Source organism: Gymnodraco acuticeps, unplaced genomic scaffold (genome assembly GCF_902827175.1).
Source record: "Gymnodraco acuticeps unplaced genomic scaffold, fGymAcu1.1, whole genome shotgun sequence".
NCBI lineage: Eukaryota > Metazoa > Chordata > Actinopteri > Perciformes > Bathydraconidae > Gymnodraco > Gymnodraco acuticeps.
The window spans coordinates 46,128-71,898 of record NW_022991323.1 but is presented as its reverse complement, the minus strand read 5'-3'; the positions used below and the strand labels follow the sequence as shown (position 1 = coordinate 71,898).

General features: G+C 40.1%; 1 protein-coding gene across 2 annotated transcripts; it reads right to left on the bottom strand.

Moving 5' to 3' along the window:
• Positions 1 to 7,914: 7,914 nt before the first annotated feature.
• On the bottom strand, positions 7,915 to 23,857 carry LOC117562483 (calpain-1 catalytic subunit-like). 2 transcript variants are annotated; one of them, XM_034240319.1, is made up of 22 exons: positions 23,722 to 23,857; positions 22,454 to 22,707; positions 22,199 to 22,268; positions 21,910 to 22,025; positions 21,670 to 21,803; positions 21,404 to 21,578; positions 18,981 to 19,055; positions 18,405 to 18,490; positions 17,373 to 17,447; positions 17,037 to 17,197; positions 15,469 to 15,635; positions 15,316 to 15,327; positions 14,998 to 15,206; positions 14,045 to 14,093; positions 13,847 to 13,915; positions 13,630 to 13,687; positions 13,483 to 13,544; positions 12,733 to 12,801; positions 12,526 to 12,604; positions 11,778 to 11,894; positions 9,114 to 9,166; positions 7,915 to 8,892 (listed from the first exon to the last, which is right to left on the bottom strand). In XM_034240319.1, exons 2-22 carry the CDS (start codon positions 22,688 to 22,690, stop codon positions 8,866 to 8,868), a joined length of 2,100 nt encoding a protein of 699 aa, XP_034096210.1. In that variant the 5' UTR covers positions 22,691 to 22,707; positions 23,722 to 23,857; the 3' UTR covers positions 7,915 to 8,865. The 2 variants fall into 2 exon arrangements, with proteins under 2 accessions (XP_034096210.1, XP_034096211.1); XM_034240320.1 differs by having other exon boundaries at positions 23,727 to 23,771.
• Between the last annotated feature and the right edge of the window lie 1,914 nt (positions 23,858 to 25,771).

Here is a 25,771-nt window from a genome sequence, read left to right as displayed (position 1 = left end):
CCACCAAGCGCGAGAGAACAACAACTCTTGTCTCGAGCTCACTTTCAAGTACAGCTTTGAAGTGTCAGAGAGAGAGGGAGAGAGAGGGGGGGCAGGTGTGACGAGAGGGAGAGACATCTGTATCCCTGCCCTGGTGAGGAACACTTAGATATATGTTGAAGAAAAGTCCAACAAAATATAAAGGCTAATTAGAGGTAGCCTCTTCACTTTTGGAAACTAATATAGGCCTATACATATTGGGGAGGAAGTGGAACGACCATTGACTAAAAGAAAATATTTAGTCACTGCGATGAATTTCAGAAGGAGATTCGGTTCAGTTTTACTCCAAAAAGTACTTATTTTTTTATTTTCCTATCTTTTATAAACACAACCAAGAAGACTCTTTAAATGCTTAATCTAAAATGATGAAGTCCAATTAGGCTTTCCTGGTGTAATTGTGAGCTATCAACCCACGTGCATGAAGATAAACGTATCAATGTTTTTCTTTATTTTTAATAATAATTTAATTGGATATCGTAAATACACCGTAGACATTTCCCCCAAAAATACAAGCTTATTAGTAGGCTAATTAGAGTATTACTTTTTCAAACGAATGTTAAAGTGAATATTAGGGTTAAAGTAAAGCATCGAGCAATGACTGAAAGCGTTATTTAACAACTGCGAGGAACTTCAGCGGAGATTCGGTTCAGTTTTACTCCAAAAATTACTTCATAAACGATGTCATTCTATTTGAATAAGAACAACTAAGAAAACACGTGCCTTCACTTTAAATTCTTAAATGATGACATCTAATGAGGCGTTCTAGTGTTTCGAGCTATCAACCAACAACATACATGAACATGAAGTTATGCGTATCAATGTTATTTTTACTTATATGTTTCATACCATGTTTTAAGCATACTCATTTTATATTTTATCTGACCATTCTAATCTCGTCATTCCGTCAGGATGAGGCTCACGTGGTTCTTGAAATAAAAATCCAGTTGCAAATATTTAGATTATATTAATATTGTTGGCATTTTTGAGGACTGCAGTTTTTACTCTAATAATTTATATAAGGAAAAGTTGGGTTCACATTTCATTCCAGTGTGTTTTATCAGCCATTTCTCCTGCTGAATTCCCACGGTGATGATGAGCGTCTGTCAGTGATATTTCCCCTCTTATTTCCTCAAAACAATGCCCTTTTTACCTTTCACCGATATGTTTGTATTTAAGAGGAGATCAGATGTGTGTGTGTTGGAGTCAATGCAGTGAAACAACATCCGTGGGGATTCAGATACACATCATATATTTTAAGAACACTAATGACCGATCCCTGCTGAAGTGTCGGATTATCTGCGTCTTTGTTGGCGGTGGGAATACCTCGGGCATAGTTTTCCCTCTGCGTGTGTGTGTGTGTGTGTGTGTGTGTGTGTGTGTGTGTGTGTGTGTGTGTGTGTGTGTGTGTGTGTGTGTGTGTGAGAGGTGTATCTGCTCTGGCTGATAAGAGATCGGAGAGAGATTCATATATCCATCCATCCTCTCCCCCCGGGCTTGGCCGGCCCCTCTGCGGGGACAGGCGCTCTCTAGCTCGGCCAGTGGGCTCCGGCCAGCCGGCGTCGCTCCCTGGAAATCAATCAAGGGGGCTGAGCGTGAGAACGGGCTTCAGGGTCGGGCTGTTGGCTGGGCGAGGGGCTGCCTGGGGAATAGAAATGAGAGGGGCGGTGGAGGGTCCAACACTAAAAAACTAATTAAGCACCAAGCCTCGTGGATCCTTAGTTTGGTTGGTTTTGTTAGAAATTAAAATCAATGTGGATATGGCGTAATTTGAATTAAATTATTATATTACTATTATACTAGTATTTCATTTAAATCAGTTTTATTCTGAAAAAACCGGAAGCTCACACTAACTATTAACTTAACACTTTTATTCTGAAAATGCTTCATTTCCGGTTAGTATTAGCATGTGGCGAAATGCTACATTTTCAAACCGTGAATTGAAGGTGAAATGACGTGATGTTGTACCCTAAACACACTGGGATTAACACTGACGTTTATTAGGGAATGTTTAAATAACCACAGACACCAGAATGATGTAATTTAGCAACAAAAAGGCAGGAATTGCATTGGACCCGCCCCCCCCCCCCACGACGCCGGCCAATAGGAGAAGACCTCGGATGACCACAGGAAGAGCAAACCCTCTCTTCTTCTCCCTAGAGGCTTCTCAATACTCAAATTTCCCCTCCTCGACTGCTCGACTCCTCGGTCCTCCGGTAGTGACCCGGAAATGAATTTCAGCGCGCCATTTTGAAGGACGTCTCATTTCTCATTTCTCTATGCACACCGAGGACCGAGCATCGAGCGTCGAGGAGGCTCTCTGGAGGATCTATAACCGAGGATACACTGATGGTTCCTCCACGGATGCATTTCCGGGAACGGTGGAGGCGTGACGCACGGCCGGACTTATCTCAGCCAATGACAGCTATGCATGCATCCCCTGGATATATTTTAGAAACTGCTTTCATCGCGTCGCGATGTTTCCAGAGAGAACAGCTGTAAGGTCCGTGCAGAAAGCAGAGCAGTGTGTATAATATATATCACTCAGTATAACAGGCCTACTCTCTTTATTTGCTTTAGTTTAGTAGATATCTACAAACAAAGAGTCGATATTTTTCTAAGACCATTGCTTCACATAATAAAATACACAACGGCTTATGCTTTAGGAGCTGTGGGTGTGTGTTGTACAGTGCGTAAATGCGGCGGACAGACGGGTCTCAGTTGGTTTGGTGTCCTCTGCTTACTTTTAATAGGCCTACTTGTAAATACAACTTTTGGCCCGTAATTTAAATTCCCCATTTCAGCGACCAGAGAGAGGGGGGGATATATCCAGTCTCTGATTGTGTTACGTTATTATGAGAGTGCTCTCATACTTTAAATTGTATATATTTATATAAATATATTTGTGTGTGTGTGTCCGCATTTGTAGCCTGTTATTGTCTCATTATACCGCACTCTCAATGAATTCAAAGTAAATATGTGGGGGAACAATGTTCAGCTGATCTAACAGAGATGATAAAATACAGCGCTATGACAAAACACTCGACAGCTGATGCAGCTGTTGCCACGTAATAATGAACGGACGTCTCTTTAAAATGACCGCTCAGAGGAGAGGAGTTCTCATTTCTTTAAACCTCTGCTGCTTCCCCTCTTTCCTCGATTCCCCTCCTCGGTCCTCCGCTCGCATCTCCTGTGGGCGGGTCTAAGTCTCGAGGAGGGGAACCGAGGAGGGGAGTCGAGGAGGGGAAATTTGAGTATTGAGAAGCGTCTCCTGACCTCGGCTGACTCAAGCCCCCAGGAAGTGCGCCGGACTCAGATGAAAATATTCGTGCTGGCCGGCGGTACTACACTTCCGTTTGGTTGCCAGGCCCGGAAACACTTTTTCCCATTGACTTACATGGAGAAAGAGTGGTCTGTAACTCGTTGGATAATTTTTTTTAAACTAAATAAACTACCCAGTATGAACACTTGTATAGCCCTTATTAAAAACATTTGTTCCTCAAGTTGTAAAAATGTGCTAATAACGTTATTCTGAGAGTTATTTCCCTCTGCATTATGAACGCGCATCTAACCCACGGGACCGCGCCGCCCGGCACGTTCATGTTACGTGTCCCGACCAATCAGAGCACACTGTGCTCACAGGGAGGGTGGGGGCTGAAGCTATTGGAGCTACAACGAGCCGTTAAAGGCAGAGAGTGAAATTCAGTGAATACACGTAGTTTACAGAGATGCTGTTTGAGAAACCAATGTGAGTTGCGTTTATCTTTACCCATGGATGCACAATAAGAACGGATCCATATCGTCTTACTGCCATCCCACGGAGCTGTAATAATGGATATATTGCACATGTTTGCTGTAATTCATTATCATACTACATGGGCTGTATGATTAAATCTTGTACCGTAAATGTTGTATTAAATAAAGTTAATATTACCGACATTATTAACGTACCTGTAGCTTCGTATTGATCTAAGAAGCTTATTGCACTGTATATAAATATATATATATATATATATACAGTGCAATAATTATTTCATGCTAAATGCAGCTCTGTTGGATATCCCTAGATCCTGTTACAGCGTAATATAAGTACATAACGATTGATGTGCACATTAGCATCATTACTAGCTAGCCGCTAGCTGCTAACTGCCGCCTCGTTCATATCAAATCCATGATAACAACAACCCATTACCATGCTGTCATGAACGTGCGGTGCAACGTTACGTGTACGCAATTTGACGTGCTTGATGTGAACGAGCATTTTGGTTAAAGTTACGCATGCTCTATGAGCGCACATACGGGTACTTCTCAGGCATGCTGGGTAATCTGTGACGTTTCACTCTCTCAAAAGGTGGGCCATTTTATCATCATGCGCTAATGAGCAGCTCTCATAGGAATGAATTAGGCCCCGCCTCCCACGCTGTATCCAGTTCTTATTATACATCCATGGGCTGACTGGACGCATGGGGAGAGAGCCACCTCTCGCAAATTTCATTTGTACACCACCGCATATTTTGTGTAATTAAATGCTGTTAATTTTTATAAGCTTCCCGTGACTCTTTTCAGTCTCTCCTGCTCTCAGGGTTCAAGAATTGCTAACAGTCTTCACTGTAACCGACAGCTGCTGATGTCTAGAGTAGACTATGAACAACTGACCTGTATTGACCTGACTGAGTGGGACAGTATTGGCCAGGGTGGGATTTTCACGGCGGCTGGCCGTCATCATGCCCCACAAATAATTGTAGCCTACGTCGGCCACCATGGCATTTGGGCCCCTCACACTGTTAAAATCTCGAAGTTGCTTTAAAGGCGTCAGAGCAGTGGTCTGGTCTCTGAACTGCATTATGCTGCGTTCACAATCACAACGGACGCGATGCCAATATTCGCATTGCTCTAACTGCTGGAGTTTCACCGCGGCTGTCAGCTGTGTTTACTCCTGTCATTCAAACAGGACGCGCTGGAGAGGGGGCGGGGCTTATATCCATGTAAATACTGTGGGTTAGTACAAACCAGCGCCCTATAGAGATAATTATTTATTTTATTTAGAGAATCTATTATACAGCGCTGGTACAAACCACAGACTGCCTGTGTCATGGCGAATACAGTCAATACTGGTTTATTTATGTCTGTAGGCCGTTGTTGTGAGTGTGGACTGTCGGAGCATATCCTCCTGGGACCCAGCCCCACTGTAGTGGACAATTTGTTAACATGCATCCCCCTTTAGTCTTTTGAGGTATGCCTACTCTATCAATCCCTGATGTACTGTACAGAGGACATCCTGGTCTTTCCAGTGATATGTCATTGGTTACAATTGCATGCTGGGAAGTTCCTCTTTCTTTTCATCCAAAATGGCTGGCATACCAAAAACAATATTTTATAGAAGCAGGAGAAGTCAAATATTGTTGAATAATTGTAATTTTTACCATGAAAATCATATATGTTCTTGTTTATTAACATGTAAGGAACTATATAATTAGTTCTGAAAGCAATTAAATAATTCAAGTTTTCAAATAACAGCTCTTTTATAAATGTCCATTCTAGTGGACGTCAGGACTATCTTCATGGACTTTATGACTCAATATTGTTGCAGGAGACGGAACTGAAGCAGACATTTTCTGTACCAGATAGTTCAGGGAGATTCAGATTTTGAGCTCTCAAAGTTGCAGGAGGCTCCATGAGCGCACAGATACAGACAGAGAGACAGATAGGGACGAGCTGGAAAGACATGGCCCCCTGTGGGCCAAGAGTAGCACGTATGTCTTATTGTTGTTTTTATTTTAAGTGGAGCCATGAACAATGAGAATTGCCTCAGGAATGTCAAGTTTGTTTCTGTGAGCAGGTCAAATGGAGACCACATCCATAAAACTAGTCAAGATGACCCTACAGCCCGTGCTGACTGGAGTCAATTAGGTACTTTCCCAGTACATTGACTACAAAGTCTTTGAAGATCTGGAAAGATTCACCAAAAACTAGTTTTTTAGTGACCAAATAAACAGCAATGTTCAGATCAATTACTTATTCATGTTTTAAATAAAGGTGAATGTATTCTTGTATTAATATCACTCTATAACCATAATACGTTACATAGTCCATCTGTTAATTTTGGCTGTCTTTTCAAACTAATATGGTTCCGACGTCCTCTACAGTGGAACATATAAAGTATATCTACTGTAACATATAAAAATAAAAAAAGGTCTAAATTGCAAGATGTTTTTTTAACCCTAAATAGGTAGGAAATCACACAAAAAAAGGAAATGCGCCAGCTCATTGGCCTCAGAAAAAAATAGATCAGATATTACGATTGACTACTACGGAAGATGATTAGGACCATGTTAGAAACATTTTTGGGGATGTGACCAAAAGTAAAAATAAAAAAAGAGTTCTGACAACAACGTATTTGATGATGTGTCAAAAAAAGGACTTTAACTTTAACATGGTGACTTTTCTCTCTTATATCATCATTTTAACTCGCTCTCTAATTATATATCACCATTGTGACCTAACGGTCAATTTTTAACGCATAATTGACTGACACTTGGTCGACGTGTACTTCCGCATTTATTTATTCACTTGTAGTTTATGCACCTCACAGGATAAAATGTTCCTTCAAAATGTAAATCAAATGGAAAAGATTGAATAAAAACCCATATTTTAGGGAGAAAAGCTAATGGCAGGCTGGTGTAAGGAAGGACAGGAAGGAGCTTTCAGACATTATCAAACAGGGAACATATTCTCAGTCAATGTCCTGTAAAACAAATATGGATCCACAGACAGTCTGAGGAGGCTGTTGGCTGGAGGACGTGTGTGTGAGTCTGTGTGGGTGTCTGTGTGTCTTTGTGCGTGCGTGCATGTCCGTGTGCGTGTATGTGTGTGTCATGAGTGGGCAGTGAGGTGGATAATCTCTCAGACTGCTGAAAATGACTCTATTGATCAGTCACAAATCTTTAAGTACCGCAGTATTATACAGCTGCTGTCTGCCTGGGTTTAAAGGGAGTACATATCAGGGCTGAGGGACTGTGTTTGTACATTGAGAGTTTGGAAAATACACTTTATTATTTCACCTGGTTGTTATTGGAAGTCTAACAGTTTAGTTTAAGGAATTCATGGTTATTAAGCCACATTTTCATTGGCTTGTCATTGCTCTTAAGTCATGAGCATATTAACTGATATGATTAATGAATCCTCATCAATTCATTGGTCCTATCATATTGAGAGTAAGAGATCATGTCTCAGTGTGAAACTGTGTTGGGTGGCAGTGGATAATTGTCATGTTTTAAAAAAGAGGTCATCTGTCGCCATCTAGTGGTACAGATTTCCAAGACCCACATTATAGTTTGTAGCTGCTTTGTTGGCCTGTGCATTTAGAGAAGTAAAATCATGCCACGTTAAAAAACTGCTATACAAATATATAGTGATGTCATTTTTCAACTTTATTAGTCTTGATAACAACTATCAGATATTAATTTATTATCAGAATGTTAATTCTTTAAATAGCCGTTAGTTTACATAATGCACTGTTTGTTTGGTGAAGAAAAGAAAAACCCACAAAAACTGTATAATATGGCAGCATTATAGGTTACATTGCTCACTGCAGTTTCAGCCGTTGCTACGCAGCAAAACGGACTTATTTTTCATAGCTGAAGCTATCATATTTAAATTAATAAGACCAGCTTCTATATCAGGTCAATTTCAACACCAAACACCCGTTGTGGTGCTTCTCAGTTAAATGAGTAATTGGTGCATTTGTAGTCAAATGGATTGCTTTGCTTGTGATAGTCCTGCGATAGCCACTATTTATCTGTGCCACATTCAAGGAGCCTCTTTCCTAATAAGGGATTTATATTTAAAGAAATCTGCAAAGAAAGAAAGAAATATTTATACTGTTTGGAAAATGTCTTTATTTTGTAAAGTACAAAGTCTATTCCCACCAAAAACATAAAATGTAGAAGTATCCCATCATGAATATCAGCTTATAGACTTAACAATTAGCCATGCTAGCACCAGTCTGAGGCTGTGTTTGTTTGTGCACAGTGGTGCTTTGAGCTAATTGCTAATGTCAGCATGCCATTGTCCCAATGTTAATATGCTATTACTGATTTGCATATTAGGATGCCAGGATTTGCCAGTTAGAAATATATCAAAAATGTTTGGTTTGGACAATTATAAGTATGTCCAGATGGTGGGGCTAGATGTAAAGGTAAGGGATCACCAATGTGAATACCATTTTTTTTAAGTATTCAGGGAGAATGCATGTCTGAACCAAATTTCATTGAAAATCCATCCATCTAAGAAATGTAATCAACAAATGTATTATGCTACATGACTAGACTAGGCTAATTGACATTACTAAACATCTGCATGTGGTTGTAAAATGTAGTCATGTTGTGTGTTGTTGGTTTGTAGCCTAACATTAACTTTTTACTTACGGGAATTTGTATGTACACACAAATCATAAAAACCAAATGTGTAAGTAACGTTTGTTTGCCACAGAGATTATTTTCTGAATCAGTCCAATTGAAAACAGAACCAGAGCAATGCTTACTTTCGGGGTTTGCGTATACAAAATATGTCATGCATGTTCTTGTCAGCTTGCTTTGGGTTGTCTCTCACTTTTTGGAAAAGCTTGCAAAACCAATTCCTAAAGAAAACGTTTATTAATCTAATATTTGCCCTAAACCCTAAGAAATATACCTAAAGTTACCTCAACCCTTCAAACAGAAATGATTATTTTCTGTGTGAACATATGAATAGGATTGTAAACAAATACACAACTTTTCTTCAGCTTTATGTGCTGCTGTGATTCCAAGTGCATCCTGCCGCCATTTCAGTTTAAGTGTACATCGAAAGGTACATCCACTGCAAATTAAGGAAGGGTAAAGTATTATTTCATTGCATTTCATCACAGAAAAGTAAAAGTGTAGTACCAGAATCCAACATTCTCTAGAACAAACTCTTAATATTGAATTGTATTGAAACAGACATTATTTTCTGCCAATATGAGGTTCCACCCTTAGTTCCAGATCAACAGCTGGGCAGGTTTGAATATTAAAAATCTCTGAAAATGTTTTTTTTTTTACCTCTGATTCAAGAAGAGTCATGTTCATCCCATTAGACAACTGGCCAAAGATTTCTGTTGAGAAAGACTCACATTGTATTACAGCACTCACTCAACTGTAAATGAAACAGTAACTGTATCTGTAAGGGTGTCAAGAAATTCTAGCATTTACTTGTATTTTGGGGGGGGATAAAACAAATACCCGGGTGGTGTTGTCATAAAAAAATGCATGACAAGCTGGTAAGAAAGAGAGGGTATTTTATGTTATTATAAGATGATTTCTGAATTGTTGTCATATTGACAAACAGCTGTCACAGAGAGCCCCTGTGGTCCCCCTCTGTATAATGTGGCTACACAGAACATATGCTCAGTATGTTGCTACCGCTAACATACTGCGAGCACTATCTGTTCCTACAGTGGTAACCGTGTCCACTATCCCCCACTCCTGTGTAACTTCAAGACTTCAAACTGGAGCATGGTTCAACAAAAAGCATTTCCTCTGTTTTCAACACACCTAACGCGAACAAGTGCAGTTGCCATTTTTTATCAATTAGGTCTGCTGTCACACTGAGGTAGTGTGAGTGGTCTCCAGTCAGTGCAACACATGTAGCTTGTGTCGATGTATCAACTTCCTTTTATATTTCACTGCCATTCAAAAAATCCGATCTAGAATAAAGGGGCCAATCTGAGTGATATGATTACTTTGCGTTTAATTTTTCTCTGTTTTTTAAAAACTTTTTGTGCATGTCTGTGTCTGTTTTTAACTTCCTGTCTTTGTGTGTTTTCCCACCTGTTTTGATTGTCTGTCCAGGGTTGCGGTCGAATAATCCAAAAATCAGCCCCTATCGTCTAACCCTATCTCCTATTCCTTGACCTCTGAGTGAAAGGTCACGGGGTTAAGGGATAGTGGATAGGAGAATTCAAAAGGACTTAGGAGAAGAGACCGCGGTACTTTAGAGAATCCGAATGCACTTTCACTATCCGACGTGTTTATGATGCGCCAGCGGACGTCATGAATGTGCGTCTGCTGCTGTGGGGAAACTATGGAAACTACAGTTTTCTATACAGAGGACTACAACATGGATGTTTAATAAGAACGAGGGACTACTGTAAACTCATCTAGAGACTCTGCACCGTGCTCTGATGCTGTTGCTTTGCTTTATGAACGTGGACAACAGAGAAACATATTCTTCATGACCAAAGTTGGAATTGAAATAAAAAAGGAAAGTGAAACTTATGCTCGTCACCCTCTCCCTCCGGTCCACATTAATACAAATGATCCCAATACGTATGATTGTATGAAAATATCTTAAAATAAATACAGATGTATTTATTATAAACGTTAGTCCTTAACATCTATCACTGTGTACATCACCATTCAAACATCTTTTAAAAGTTGAACAAACTCCACACAGCTCAGTAAAGACTGTGAGATGTTGACTTTATTTGATCATTTCAGTAAAAACTAACGTTCATATTTCTCTTTTTGATTATAATACTGATGAACGTTCAAAACAAAGCACTTTGGCAACTTACCACATACGTTTTAAAAAGCTTAATAAGCACCGTAACTTTCATGATATCATTTCTCCGTCATAATCGGTTGTTTCCGTGAACGGTCGAATGTTGTGTGACGGCAAATGCTGCGGCTGCAATGCATTGTGGGGCAGTATTTTCTCCTCTCCTTTCGTCAAGGGAGGTCCAGTGGTTCCTAAGCTAAAGGAGGTTATAAAGGAAGTTTGAAACCTCCTTTCCTATCATCTAGAGAATTGGAACGGCACTTATCATGGCTGCCACTGAGGGACTTCCGGGTCATTTCACTCCGTTAGGAAGGTTCCTAAGCTAAATGGACTATTCGACCGCAACCCCGGTCTCTTTAGTTTCACCCGTTCCTCGTTAGCCCTGAAACCATCAGACCTTCTGTATTCCTGCATTTATCTTCTCATTTGTTCAGCATTTAAGTTCTAGTTTTAGTTAGTCTTTGTTGGATTCTTGTATGTTGTACTGTAAAGTTCGGTTCGGTTCCATTTGCCTTGTCTTTCCTTGCCATGCTTTGTGTTAAATTGAAGTCTTAAAAGTTCCTGTTGTTTACAATTGAGTCCCACCCAGCTCAGCTTTAGTTTCATAGTCAACTTAACAGAGTCGAGCAGAACTGTCGGCCCTCAGCTGAAAATAATTAGGCTGGACCAGTGTTCTCTGCCATGTAAGGCCAGGAAGATAGAGAGACAGCGATCTGTAAAGTGTCAAAATAACTTAACTCTAGATTCAGTTTACTGCTTACCCTGTTTAGGCAAAAACATTTACAGAATGGCTGTGCATGAAAACTGACTTTGGCATGCAGCGTAAACACTTTATCTGCTCTGTATTTACATTGTTTGGTCCCTTGGTTAAGCGCTCAATAACCCTTCAGGACTGCAGTTCCAGCTTCCGGGAGCCTCTCTGTGTTTTCCAGTATTACTGCTCAAAAGGATTGCCAGTACACATTCAACATTTCATTGAAAACCATCCGCTAGTTCTTGAGAACTGTCACTTTAAACCACAAGAGTAAACCTGGTAGTCCATGTTTTGTCTATTGACGTCATTTCAAATTGTGACAGCACAAGAGAGAGACTCAAAGTGAAATATAATACGTGTTTGGGTACTATTTAGTGTTGTTTCGCGTCATCGGTTACCCATCTGTACTTACGGCTCATGCAGTCGAAGCGCAGCACCATACTGATGAAGCTCTCCAGGGTGATGTGTCCAGAGGAGGCTCCATAGCGCAGAGCCAACAAGTTCAGTATGGCATCGCTGACCCTCTTTCCTGACCATTAAAAATAGGACAAGAGTTTAGGTATGGCTTGATTAGGGCTGCAAAAAACTATTATGATTAAGAAACCGTTTACCAACTGCCTGCCTTGTTTTTGTGGTTTGTTTTCTTCGACTCTCTGTGTTAACATTTGGATTATACAAAATGCTAACGGGCAGCAGTGGGTTTAAGTAATTCAATGTTCAAGGTAAATGTCAGTCAAACACAAAAGCAGGGATTCACATTACACAATCGGAGTAAAGCTCTATTTTTCTTTCGTTGACAGACAAGCATGCTGTACTATACTTAGTCAAAACTTTACCAAATCCTTCCTTTAAGACTCTCTGCTACATGCTTCAACTTGTCTGCTGCTGCAGCTTTTATACTTTGCGCCTGGAGGCCAACTGCATTTCTTTCAGTGTAGACTTAAGACTAAAGCCCAGTGTATACACAAAAGCAAAAATGTTGACAAATCCGTTAGCCATGCCATTCCGGAGCACCTTGGGGTTAAGTATCTTGCTCAAGAAAACATCGACATGTTGAATGCAGGGGCTGGGGTCCAACCCCTAATCTTCCAGTTGAAAGACGATCCCACAACAGCCCTAGTTGCAAAAAAGAACACATACAAAATGAGGCTGATTGTTACCTGTAGCCATGAGAGCATTCCTCAGCTCGCTCATTAACAGTGTTCCTGTCTTTGAAACATCAGTGCGGAAGAAAATGTCCTGGTAAAACAGAAGACAGTGGGTTTTGTAGAACACAGTAAGAACATATGAACTCTCAATCAGGAAAGAATCTAACTCTATCACTCAAAGTTGTTGGTTTTCATGAACCTTTTCTTGGTTATTTTTACCTTGTACATGACGACCCTCTTCCAGAGGCCAATAAATTCCTCTCCATTCAGTTTGCCAGTGATTGATGTCTAACCAAAAATGAAGGTATATAACTTTACTAGATGTTGTTTCATGTCTCAGTCTGACCTTTAAATCTATTAATGAGTGTGAAACTACCAAAAGGGCAAGCAGGTTTACTACTACTACATTTACTGTGAGAGATTTCCCCTTAAGCAGTATGTAAACTGATGTTCTCATTTATAGTATTCGTTTCAATGTCTTACGTGCCTCGCTGCGTATTCCTTAAAAGCGTTGATACCATTACCCCAATCCTGATCCTTCATCGACAAATCAGAGTCGGAATGCCCGTACCTCATTATAGCTTTTGCTGATATGAAGTGAATGAGCACATGTCAGATCCATTAGGAAACCACCAGTCAGCTTTTCATGGATACTGAGTTATTTTGACGTTGGGCGTGCAACCCTCTTTTACAGACAAATAAATTCCTCCCCATTCAGTTTGCCAGGGATTGATGTCTAACCTAACCCTGTACTACATGCTGTGTCATGCCTGACCTTTAAATGTGTTCATGAGTGTGAAACTAGCAAAAGGGCAGGCAGGTTTTGGCAGGTACTCAACACTAAGTGTTTTATGCAACCGCATTCACTGTGAGAGACCGCCTTAATACAAAAAACGATATGGAGAAAAATGTCAAGCATGCAATGTATTCTATACAAGAATACTCAAGGAATAAGACATTAGAGGATACATCCATCAGAGCAACCATGCTGCGACAGGCATCAATGCTGAAGCCTCCAGATTTCATGTCTCCTAAATAAAAGTAGAAAAGAAACAGGACTTTTAATTTAGCTAAAACCTCCGAGTGCGTGCTACTCAAGACTTTCATATTTGAAACCTTTTAGAATGTTTTCATTTAGAAGCCTCTGGAGCTGCTCAGCATCCACTTCTTCGTACTGGGAATGACAACAAGAAAATTGTTATTTAGTATTTGGCTCACATGTTGAGTTAAAAATAACTTTAGTTACCTTTATATTTCAAGGTAGTTAAAATCACTGCATGAAGAAAAGTCTCTGTAACTGTCCTTTTCTGCGTAAAAGGTCTACATCAATTACCTTGTCAGAGTATTGACGGAAAAAGTTTTTCTTATTTTCGTCATTCTCCTCATTTTCAGTTCCTTTGTCCTGCAATATATTGAGTGTTTCAGCTTGAGATGAACCAATGCAATAATGTTCAAATTATACAGTTTTGTCTCGTATGCTATAAATGTTAACAACATAATAATATAATCTATCTATTGAAATCTTGCACACCTCTTCCATCACTTCCTCATGTTCGTGGTCATGGCCATCAGAATTTTCACTGAAAGGAAAGACAAGAGACATCAGGACATTGCTTGTGGCCATTCTGGTCAAGAAGAACAGCAAGAGATAGTAAATGAAGTGTAAGGTGTTACAATTTCACATAATAGTTACTAGTCCTAGGAACACTCTTTTACTTTAATAAATGTTGGGCTCAGCTTGTTTGCAATACTTCAACCCCTAAATAATAATCTGTACATCAATCACCGACCTGATGGTAACTTCAATGAGCGAAAAAAAGGTGCGTCTGCAGTTTACCAATCAGTAAAAGGTCCAGTTGAATGGAAGTAAACCCAAATCCTGATTGGCTGGTGATCGTAGGTTAACCCACTCACCCTTTTAATAGCTAACCATTCCAAATAAGCTTCTCCTCTCGCTTTCCCCAGCGAGAGGAGCTGTCTGGTCAGACGTCTCACGCAAAGTCATTGAGAACCAGGGTTCAAGGCTCAAGGCTCAAGGTTCTTATTTGTCATACGTACATATAGCTACAGTGTAGTTATGACGATGACAATCTTAGGTCACAGGCTCCACCAACAGTGTAACACAATAAAACAGAAAAAGAGAAGTAAGTAAATAGTAAAATAGTAAAATAGTGCAATAAGAGTCTATATACAAGTGATTGGAATATGTTACGCAAGTAACCTAACGTTTTGATATCGTTTTCGGATGATACACATGTTCAGTTAAGGGTTGAAGTATACCTTAAACAGGTGTGATGGAGTTGGTTCTCTGTGCTTTGCAGTTGTAATGTAGATTGAATGTGCTATCAATTGATTGTAGTGTTCAAGTAACTTCCCCAACACTGCTTGCGGAACTACCATTTACTCTTTAATAGGCTCATATTATGTGTTGCGTATATATTTGTACAAGCCTCTAAAGAGTTATTATAAGTTTAGAATGCTTACTGGACGTGGGTCTCTGCCTTGGAGAGGATGGTCAGGATGAAGGAGGCAGTCTCATTGGGATTAAAGGTGGACGGTACGATCAGGTACTCGCCAGGCTTTAGCATCAGGAACCCCATCACCTCACGTGCATTTGCGTAGGTTTTAGTTTGGTAGACAAGTCTGTTCGGTTTGAAGAAAGAGGCTGGGAACTTTCCCTTCAGTGACTTGTACTGTAAAACCAGTCATAAATAATGTATAAACATGTTGTTTTATATTATAGCTTTACAATTTAGGTGGGCATGAACTGTGTATGAGGATCAGGATAAAAATCTTACTTACTTCTTCAGTCACCTTCGAATAAATAAGAGGAAAATAAATTAGTTTAAAGTTTGACGTATACCAACAAAAAACAGGCTCTTAGTGAGTGAATGTTGTTTTCTTTGTAGAATGTCATGAGCCACATATTATAAATGCAAAATGTGTAATATTTACCTCAAATACAGAGAATCCAATGTGGAGATTTTGGACCAGGCGTCTGTTCCTCTTGTCAGGCTTTTGCATCAGAGATACCAGCATGTTCTTCTCACCCTGTTTCCCAGAACATTCACTGAGTAATTCATCAATCTTGACCTGGTACTGCGGATTTGTCCAGAAAAGGTCTGGAAGGCAAAGATATATATATATATAAAAAAGGTCTATTAGTTTACTACACGGCTTAGTTGAATACTCGATTCTGATTGGTCAATTTAGACATTCAGCCCTTTTTCGATAGCAGAACGTTGCTCAGGACGCTCTGATCAAGGATCTGATCAGGAGGTTAACACTCAAGGGAACATGATGTGACTGACTTGGATTGAATCAATTAAATGATTTTTAAAATCAATATTGTGAGTCAAATTGTTCAATCATTTAGTAAGTAGCCCTATAATAGGTGGGTCATTAATGAGAAAAGAACCCATTCCGGGTGAGCTATACCCTGTAGCAGCACATTATCCCTGACATGGTAATATGTTAGTGAGGGCTTATTGGGGGGATTTTAAAGCCAGACAATTAGAATTTAATAATATTATACATAATTAAAGTTGACTTTAACAATAATATATCACATTAATCTCCCGCACCGGACACACAAGAACGCGGTTTGATTGGCTAGCGCTTGCACTGGCGTATGATTTGATTGGCTGGCGCTTCCGTCGACGCTTGAAAAGTTGAAACGTTTTTTCAACTTTCAGCACGAGCAACGGAGGCAAAGCGAAGCAACGGAACCGCAATGCAGTTCGGCAAAGCGTAACGTCACCCCATTCAAAGTGAATGGGAAGCGTCTCCGTTCAAGCATGCGATGTGTGTACGGTCCGTAAATGTAACCCGAGCTGCTGATGGCTCCACCCCTTTGGAGCTGCTGCTGGCCACGCCCCTTTGAAGCGTCTGCATGCAAGCAGTGAGCTCTGTGAAGAGAAGAGTGTCTATCAGCAGATACTCAGCTGAATGCTGCCATGATTAAACATATTATGTTCCAAACCACATCAAGCATTATTTCTGAAACAGTATGGAGCTCAAATGTTTTCTCTCCTGGGTTTACCACAAGGTGAGTACCTTTTTATATCCGGCTTCTTTACACATATTCTCTCCAGTACAGTGTTAGCTCTGAGTGTTAGCGATGCTTGCTAATGTAAACACAGACCATATTACTTTCAAAACACGTTGCGCATTGTTTCTGATACAGAAACGTTCCTGTTGGGGATGATAGGTTGGGGCGGAACGTTGCCAGGAGTTAAAAGTAAAGCCAGCCCACATTTGAGTAATGTCGTCATGACCGCAGTAAATCTGGATCAGCTCCGTTGGAGGAAAAGAAAGGGTTTCATTTTCTGACACTTTGTGAGACTCCTTGAATGAATAAAATACATCAAAAAGTGCATAATAGAATACCTTTAAGTTGCGATTGAATTATGTATTTTTACAATTCAATTAAAAAAAGATCACAAAAAATCTCTACATTTTCGAATTGGCTCAAATCATGTCTCCACATTCTGCAGCTTTGAATACATCCAGATTGTAAATACCCATGTTATTCATGCATCCTCCGGCAGTTGTTCCTGCAACCCATCGGTTCTCATAGAAGGAGGTCTTCCAGTGGCAAGATGTATTTCCATCAAGGAAGTCGGGACACAGGCAGCAGATGTCCAGATCACTATAGAACCTACAGAAGTCTTCCAGGGTCATCCTGGTGACATCAGAGATCAATTTAGATGACTCATTGTTGTTTTAGTTCATTCACTTCATCCACCAAAGGAAAAATACTTAAGTAAGACAATGTTTACAATCGCTTTTCGTTGCTACTCTGTATTTGTAGAAAGAAATGACTTAACTTTGTCAAATCTACATTGAGGCATGCTTACCAGAACTCCCCATTATCAGCCACAGAATGGCACATCTCGCGTTCTTGAGGACTCACGGTCTGCCACAAAGGAGACCTTAAGAGAAGATTTATCAGTGAAGCATCCTTATTATACATGTTCCTTCACATTACAGTAAGAGTCAAGTAACGGTTCTTGAAGTGGGCACAAGCTCCAAAACGTGCGCCTTGTGGGGGTGGCCGTGATTTTTTGAACAGATGCACTGTTGCAAATACTGACAGCTTTTGAGGAAGAAATATACAGTATTTCCGCTTGGGCTTAAACTCAACAATTTTGCAGTTAATATAACTACAAAGACTTTGCAATGAGTGTGTGTCTAACTTTCAAGTGTCAATGTTCGTTGTGAAAAATATGGGCTCCATTGTTTTTGGAGCATAATGCATACTAGGCACTTATTGTAAGGATATCTCAGCCTCCTTTACGTTGCCTTTCTTTTTAAATTTGCCATTTTGGAAACCTCCAACAACATACAGTACATATATTAAATAATTTGAGCAGTCTTTAAAGGGGCCTTAATAAGAAGCAGTTCTGCCATCATGATTCCATAATTCAGTTGGGTTCATTGGATACCTTAGTTATTGGTAATTTAGCAAACTTCAAAACCAATGCCGTTTCTTTAGCAACTGGCATAGCATTCACTGGTAAAAATAAAATACATTATTTTTCATTACAACTGATAAAGCCTTAGAGATATGAACGTAGAAGGCCTGTCAAAACTTGGCATCCCTAGTAATGGTCTGCTGTAAAATGGTACAACCAGTTTATTAAAGGTTGTTATAAAATGGTTGTGCGAGTTTGCAGTGAAAGGCTTCAGAAAGGATCCCATTGCTCTGATCAGAATTTCTACAAGCGTGTTAAAACATGATGAACAAAAGCTAATGTAGTAATTTGCCTTTGTGCTACAATAAACATGTATGCAATACTATTTTGTCATTGAAAAGGAATCTCAGTTTATTTCCCAAGGCAACAGATCAAAGCAATGTCTCTGTGAAACAGTCACTGTGTCATTTTTACTTGTCACTCCAGTCTCCGATCCACTCTCGTTCGCCCCAGGGGTTCCACAAACGCACCAGGTGTACCGGTTGCCCTTGGCTCGTCATCTGATCAGCATGACCGGAGGAAACACACAGTTATTGGATATGAAAATAATTACACTTTGCTAAGAGTATACAGTAGAGGCCAACCTAAAGGTGCTATAAACGGCAATGTGCATATGTGTGTGTGGGGGGGGGGGGGTGGCTGAAGGTGTGGGAGAGAAACACAGGGATTTTAGCCTTTGCAGACCATTTACGTGCACAAAAACCTATATAACACTACAGGGAAGGGAAAACCCCAATAAGCAGAATAAGGCCGCTTTAACACTCTACGCGTACTTTGTTAGCACTGTTAGCATCGTTAGCAGCTCTGTTGTAGCACTGTGAGAGCCGTGGGGAAGCAATCCCAGCTGAGAATAATAGATATGCTCTGAATGTCGTGTATTGCACCTTTAAGCTTTTATTATCTCAAAACTCTGAATATCAACAAAAGACATTTGCAGGACCTAAATTATGTATACTGGATATAATGATAATATAATAAAAAAACCTTCACCTGTTTCACACCTGTGACAGTGTAGGCATGTCCTTGGACGATTCCATTTGGTAAAACCGTGTTGTCAGATGTGGCCTAGAAGATTTAGATACATGTTATTATTGGAGTCAGACTAGTGCATAATACTTTATCCCTCGGTGAATTAAGTAAACAGGAGAGTCATCAGATGTGTTCATCTGGTATCCTAAATACTCTGGGTAGGATGTTTACAGTTTTTTACTTAGCAATAATGCAGCACAATATTATCAATACATCCTCTGACAGGCTGTCTCTCGTTCACTGGCAGGGCATTGCCGTGGAAACGCTTTAATCTTTGAACACGCCTGTCGGATTTATCAAGTGGTGATCTAAAGATGTTCAGAAACGATGCAGGAATCGGGTACAAGAATCCAAAAATTTAATAGATAAACAGTTAAAATAGTCAGCTAAAAGTGAGCTAAAATGAATGGATATTCTTTGTTGTACCTTAACAATACAGCTAATGCTATTAATACTACTAACTAGGGGTAATGTTAGCATTGGGACGCACACCCAAGTTTCAGTCACACAGTCAACATTTCTCTGAATTTTCTAGTTTACACATACTGTACAGAATCAAAAGCAGCAGTATGTTCCTTGCTTGACAATTAAGTAGTAATTTCCTGAATGATATCCCTTGTCATTATCAACTATGTACTATGTAAATGGTTACCATTTTACAATAAGACTACCCTTCGAAAGGGTTTACGAATAGTTTGTAATTAATTAATTAATTAGGTTGTGAACACTTTATAAATCATTAATAAGCTTTTATAAGACATGAGATAAGCAGGGCAAGTGTGACCGGTTGCTTGCCAAATAGTGAGCCCACATTCATCTGTACTGCTAAGCCTTATATTGGCTACTTAGCTTACTTCATCTTCTTCATCAGCCAGCATCCTTGGTATCTGTTGCTCACTGAGTTGATTCTCGCTAAGTAGTGTTAGAAATTAAAATCAATGTTTTCTGAAAAAAACCGGAAGTTCTCAATACCAAGCTTTTATTCTGAAAATCCTTCATGACGACATCCGGGACTACCGCCCATTAGTATCATTAAAGTGGCTATTGACGCCGTTAACATGTATTACATATAAAGTTATGAAAGAGATAAGGAGGATAAAAGGCATGTGGAAGTAAGCAATGAATGTAAAATGTCGAAATCCTCTGTTTAACGCGATATCGGACACGAACGAGGGGGGAAGTCCCCTACGGCACTACAGCTCAGAGAGGAGGAGCGAACAGCCAGCAAGCGGGAAAGACGAAGGCTTGTGGTCTCTTCTGCACGGCCATCACAGGGAGAGGAAGCTGCAGCCTTTCTCTCCTGACTGAACAATATCCTGTTTGTAACATTACCGCGCCATATTTTTATTTAAAGTACAATTTGAACCTTCTCAGAGACTCAATTTAGTCTCCTTTTTAAGCTTCTCTCCTGGACGCGAGAAAAACGAACATAGTTAACAGTAGCCAATATAAGCCTTAGTCATCTTGCCAAATAGTGAGCCCACATTTATCTGTACTGCTAAGCCTGATTAAAAATGGTAGTAACTCATTAATAAATGGTGATTTGTTTCCCACTTTACAATAAGACTCCCTTTTGGCTACTATAAATGTTAGTAACTCATAAATAAATGGTCATAAGAAATGCCAAGAAACATCAAGATGGCTGGGGGGGGGGGGGGGGGGGGGGAATCAACTCAGTGAACAACAGATACCAAGGGTGCTGGCTGATGAAGAAGATGAAGTAAGCTAGGTAGCCAATATAAGGCTAGCCTTAGCAGGACAGATAAATGTGGGCTCACTATTTGGCAAGATGACTAAGCCTTATATTGGCTACCTAGCTTACTTCTTCTTCATCATCAGCCAGCTTCCTTGGTATCTGTTGTTCACCGAGTTGATTCTCGCTAAGTAGCCAATATAAGGCTTAGTCATCTTGCCAAATAGTGAGCCTGTGTTGATGTATGAAAACAATGTTAGAACTGGTTTATGAATGGTTCTTAATGATTAATAAAGTGTTTACAACCTAATTAATAACCTAATTATAAACCCTTTATGAATCCTTTATAAGGGTAGTCTTATTGTAAAGTGGTACAGAAAAAGGTGTCAAACCCCTGATTTATTGAGACTTGGCAGTCCCCATATACACATGTAAACAGGCAGTTATCGACACACATACATCACCATAGTAATGCTTTCAGTTATCTGTTGTGACAAGTGAAAACGTTAAAGCAGCCAGAAAGATACTTTAATAATCTTTCTAACTATGACATTCTAACCATGTACTTGGGCCATGATCATTTTAGCCTTAAGATGCTTTGGTGAGTCGGGGCTTTGGTCTATTGGACAACCCAAAAGCACATGAAGCAAAGGGAGCTAGTCAGTGTTGGTTATGGTATATTCGTTCTTACCCCCTGAGGTGTACCACAGCCCATCAGTGACTTGGATTGGCTAGCTCTGCACATCAACTCCCACAGATGTGGGGGGGGTTCTGTCAGATCAATACACATGTGAACTCCACCGGTGAAGTCCACCATGGCCTCGGCAGGAGTTCCAGCATTCATGTCCGAGTAGGAACCACACACTCTGACAGAAGTGGGCGTGAAATGAATTACACATATCGACTTCTGAGAAAATGCATTTCAGGAATGAGAAACATAACATTGTTTTTCCATACTTCGCATAAGCTTTCTCCAGCAAAGCAGGCCAGAACTCAGTTGGGTCTTTGGAGCGGACAAAGATCAGTCTGCCATCGATAGTTGGTAGTTTGTCATCAATGACAACATCCACCCATCTTCCAAACCTCCAGAACTGAGTAGTTGTGAAAGGAGATCATATAAATAATTAAATAGCAATATATGATAAGATGAGATGGGTTATTATTGAGGATATACAGATGGCAAGGTGGTTGATGTACCCTGAAGTGGAATATTCCGCAGTACTCCTCATCAAATGTTTGATGTGGAACAACCTGCCTAAGGATGAAGTTCTGGAACGTCAGAGCTCCGATTGATGCAAGAAACCAGCAGTTTCCTGAGAGGGAAATGGACATTTGTTTTCAGGAAGGTGTATAAGAAGGAGAAGGCATGACAGTTAAATGTGAACAGAAGGGTTTCCAGATTACAACCTATTGAGAATGCTAACACAGCTTGAAAAACAATTGATGGATTATGGATTTATGGTTATAAATATAGCAGTTTCCATACCAAGCATGCCTTGACCAAAGTCAAACCTGGAGTAGCCATCAAGTTCAAACATTGGATTGGGAACCATTTTCTGAAAGAGAGGACTTGTTGACATTACTCGTTAAGAACAACTAGCACAAGAGCTAACACAAATTACTTGTGCCAGGCCAGCCCAACATTAACAAGGATCAACATTAAACACGTATGAACGGATGAACAGTTGAACATTTAGCAGAGAGAAACATGTGATTTTAAATTGAAAGCTGAAGCACTCACATGTGGTCTCAGCCACACCACTCGCTTCAGGTCATCAGCCTTCAGTAACCCAGTCCCGATGGACCTCACGTCAGGGGGGAACATGTCGTCGATGTACCGTACCCGTTTAATAATACAGTACTGTTTCAGCTGCTCAAAGTCTTGGTCCAGAAACTTCTGAGGGTTAGTGACGGTCCCTTTACCATCTTTCAGGTGACGGGCATTGATGATGTTCATACACACTCCTGGATGAGGCATTCTGCAGTGTTTGAACTCTGTTCAGAAAAGGGAGCATTTTAAAATGAGAAAGGGTTCTTTGAAAAAAGTTGGCTTTGGATGTTGATGTGAAATATAATAGAAAGAGTTGACATATCGCCCATCATCCATAGCTGTTTAATTTCCTTTGTCCACCATGCCATGGGCGTGGGGCATACAAACAGCAGATTAAACCAGATCATTATTACCAACGTAAGATTTGGATAAATACGACAAATAATTAGCATGCAAATGTTCAATTTGATCCAAAGGCATTGATCCTTGGCATTTGGACTTCAAGTTTGAAACAAAAAACATGAAAAACACTGTGAGACGCCTTCGTCTATCCTCATAAGACCCCCATGCTGATCTTTTATTTTGCAAAGCAAAGTATGTCCAACTACACTTAATGTTCGGCATCATAGATCAAAGCAGCACAGACTTTTCCAAAGAAAATAAACCAAACTATTTGTTGTCCTTTGTAACATTTAATACATTCATATCATATTAGTTTGTGTCCTAAACCAACTAAAAGATTAGCATTATCTGAGTTTGCAAAGACCTGCATGCCAGGTATTTGGACCCTAAAAGTCTATATGCATGTTAATACCTGTCTTACGATGTATGTGTGGGTGCACACACCCTACCATCATCACCAGTAGCGTTTGGTATTACATGACATTTTTTGTTCTGTGTTTTGCTGTTTGTTGTGGCTGCCACGTTAATGGCATATCATATAACAAAGAAAATAATGAAAGACTATACATTTACGCTGCCACATAGCTTTGTGAAAAAAGAACACTAAAACCAACGCATGACTAAATAGAAAGGAATAAAATAAGACTTAAATAACAATCATACAAATATAACCCATTATACTGAGATGTATAGTGCAGGCCCCTTTTACCATTGTAGTGTCTCTAAGGAGGAACAGTTAGAACTGGGACTACAACTAGGATAATATCAGTTGCTAAACTATTTAAGAAAGTGTAAATCGACTTGTTACCTGGCATGTTAACTACAAAAAATCTTACCTCACCAGCTGGAAGGAGAAAGTGTTGGGTCTTGGTGAAAGAGCAAGTATGAGAAAAGATGCCCCAGTTTTTGTATTAAACCTGCAAACGCCTCAGGCTGCTTCTGTCAGGACGGGATGTTCTCGATGTTTGGAACTGTACCTGTATACAGGCAGATGAGAGCGAGACAGACGGGAGGAGAAGGGGAGGGGAAGATAATTACACAAGAGTGACTGACAACATTTCATTAGCCAACTTTTCACGTTCCAAATGTGCTTGTTGTCAGACCTGTTTTTCACATCAACACCTTTTCTGTCCACGTAAAGACATCATTTGCTCAGGGTTGGCTGCCTTGCATTGGCAGAAAAACTAAGACCTTTGTTAGGCCCTTTATTTTAACTCCAGAGAGTGACCAAATGCCATCATTGTGTGACGTTTATAATCTGTTATTTTACACCTAAGACTACTGGTGATGACTACTGGTCAAATGTGTTAGTTGTGTTTGTTTTATGTCTGTCATTTCAAGTCTAGTCAGGTTTCTATGTAGAGTCAGGTGTTCATGTTACTTTGCGTCCTGTCTTGTCTGCCTATTTATGTCTGTCGTCAAGTCCCCATGTTTCATGTCATGTCTCGTTTTCCCATTCCCTGCTTTATTTTGTACTTCCTCTTGTCTTTCATTTCAGGCCCTGTTACTTCCTCCCTTTGTGTGTTTTCCCGCCATCGTTCAGCGTCTGCCCCGCCCCTGATTGTTTCCTATTCCCTCATGTTTAAATAGTCCTTGTCTCCCTTTGTCTTGTGCCAGTTTGTCTTGTTTCAGTGTGCGTCACATGTCCAGAGACCCAGCGTGTTACCAGAGAGGAGAGTTACCAGAGAGGAGAGTTTTGTTTGTTAGAAACCAAAAGCTTCATTTTGTCCTCGCAAGAGTGATCTTTTGTTTAAACTTTGTTTATTTTTTCTCATTAAAAAGTGAGTCGTTGCAATTGAGTCCAGTATTTGTGTACCTCGTCTTAACAGTACCCAAGCATGCATCAGGTGAGGAACACCCACAGATGTTGATTGATATGCATTGACAAACAGGTGTTTCACATGCACATTGACTTTCATTCAAAAAGTCTATGATGCAATGTGTAACGCCACCTAAGAAAGATAATGGGATTTTGTGAATTGAGATGCAGAAAACAAGACATTCTTAAGTGCAGTTTGCCTGAAGTTGGACGTATTTTCATGTCAAGTGAGAAAGTAATGAGTCTCACTGTGTTTTATGTTTTTCGTTTCAAATTAGAAACCCCTTTTACCATAGTATATACATGTTTCATCAAAAATCCGTCGTATAAAATGTTTTATCTGCATTTGTTCGGGTGTACTTTGATGATCTTGTGTCTGCTGAATAAAGTGCCTGAAATGAGAACGGACATTTTGGACTGGTGCACCCATTTTGATTGATATCAGAGGATTACATTGGCTTTACAATTATTAATCTGCTTGTGGGTCAGAAAGAAACAGCTACATCAGCTAGTCGTTAATTTGCATGGCACACACTTGCACATGAAACTGACTGAGGGGTTACGGCCCGTCTACACTACAGGCATAACAAAATCTTGAAGCTGGGCGTGTCTGAAGCTTGGCGATTTTTTGCGAGCAACGCGACCAACAACCAATCACATGAATCTCCCGCCCCCGACATACAAAGCAATAGCAATGTTAAAACGAAGTAAACTGGATATAAACTCCCCAAACAGGCGAAAACCTACCAGTTTCACCCACTGTCTCTGCCACCTCCCTCCATGCCTGGTTCCTTCGGTTTGTATCCCGGTAAATAGTTCTGGTCGGAAAGAACCGGGTGATTTGCTACCGTAATTTCTCGTTTGGAATATGAGGAAATGAACTGCGGTCTGGCTCTCCCAGCTTGCACGCGGTTTGATTGGCTAACGCTTGTACTGGCGGGATTTGCATAAACGGGATTTGATTGGCTGATGAAAGCATCGGGAGCATCAAAAGTTGAACATTGCTCAACTTTTGATGCTCACGATGCTTGCAAAGCCATGCTCCGCTCCCCACAATGCAGTTCGGC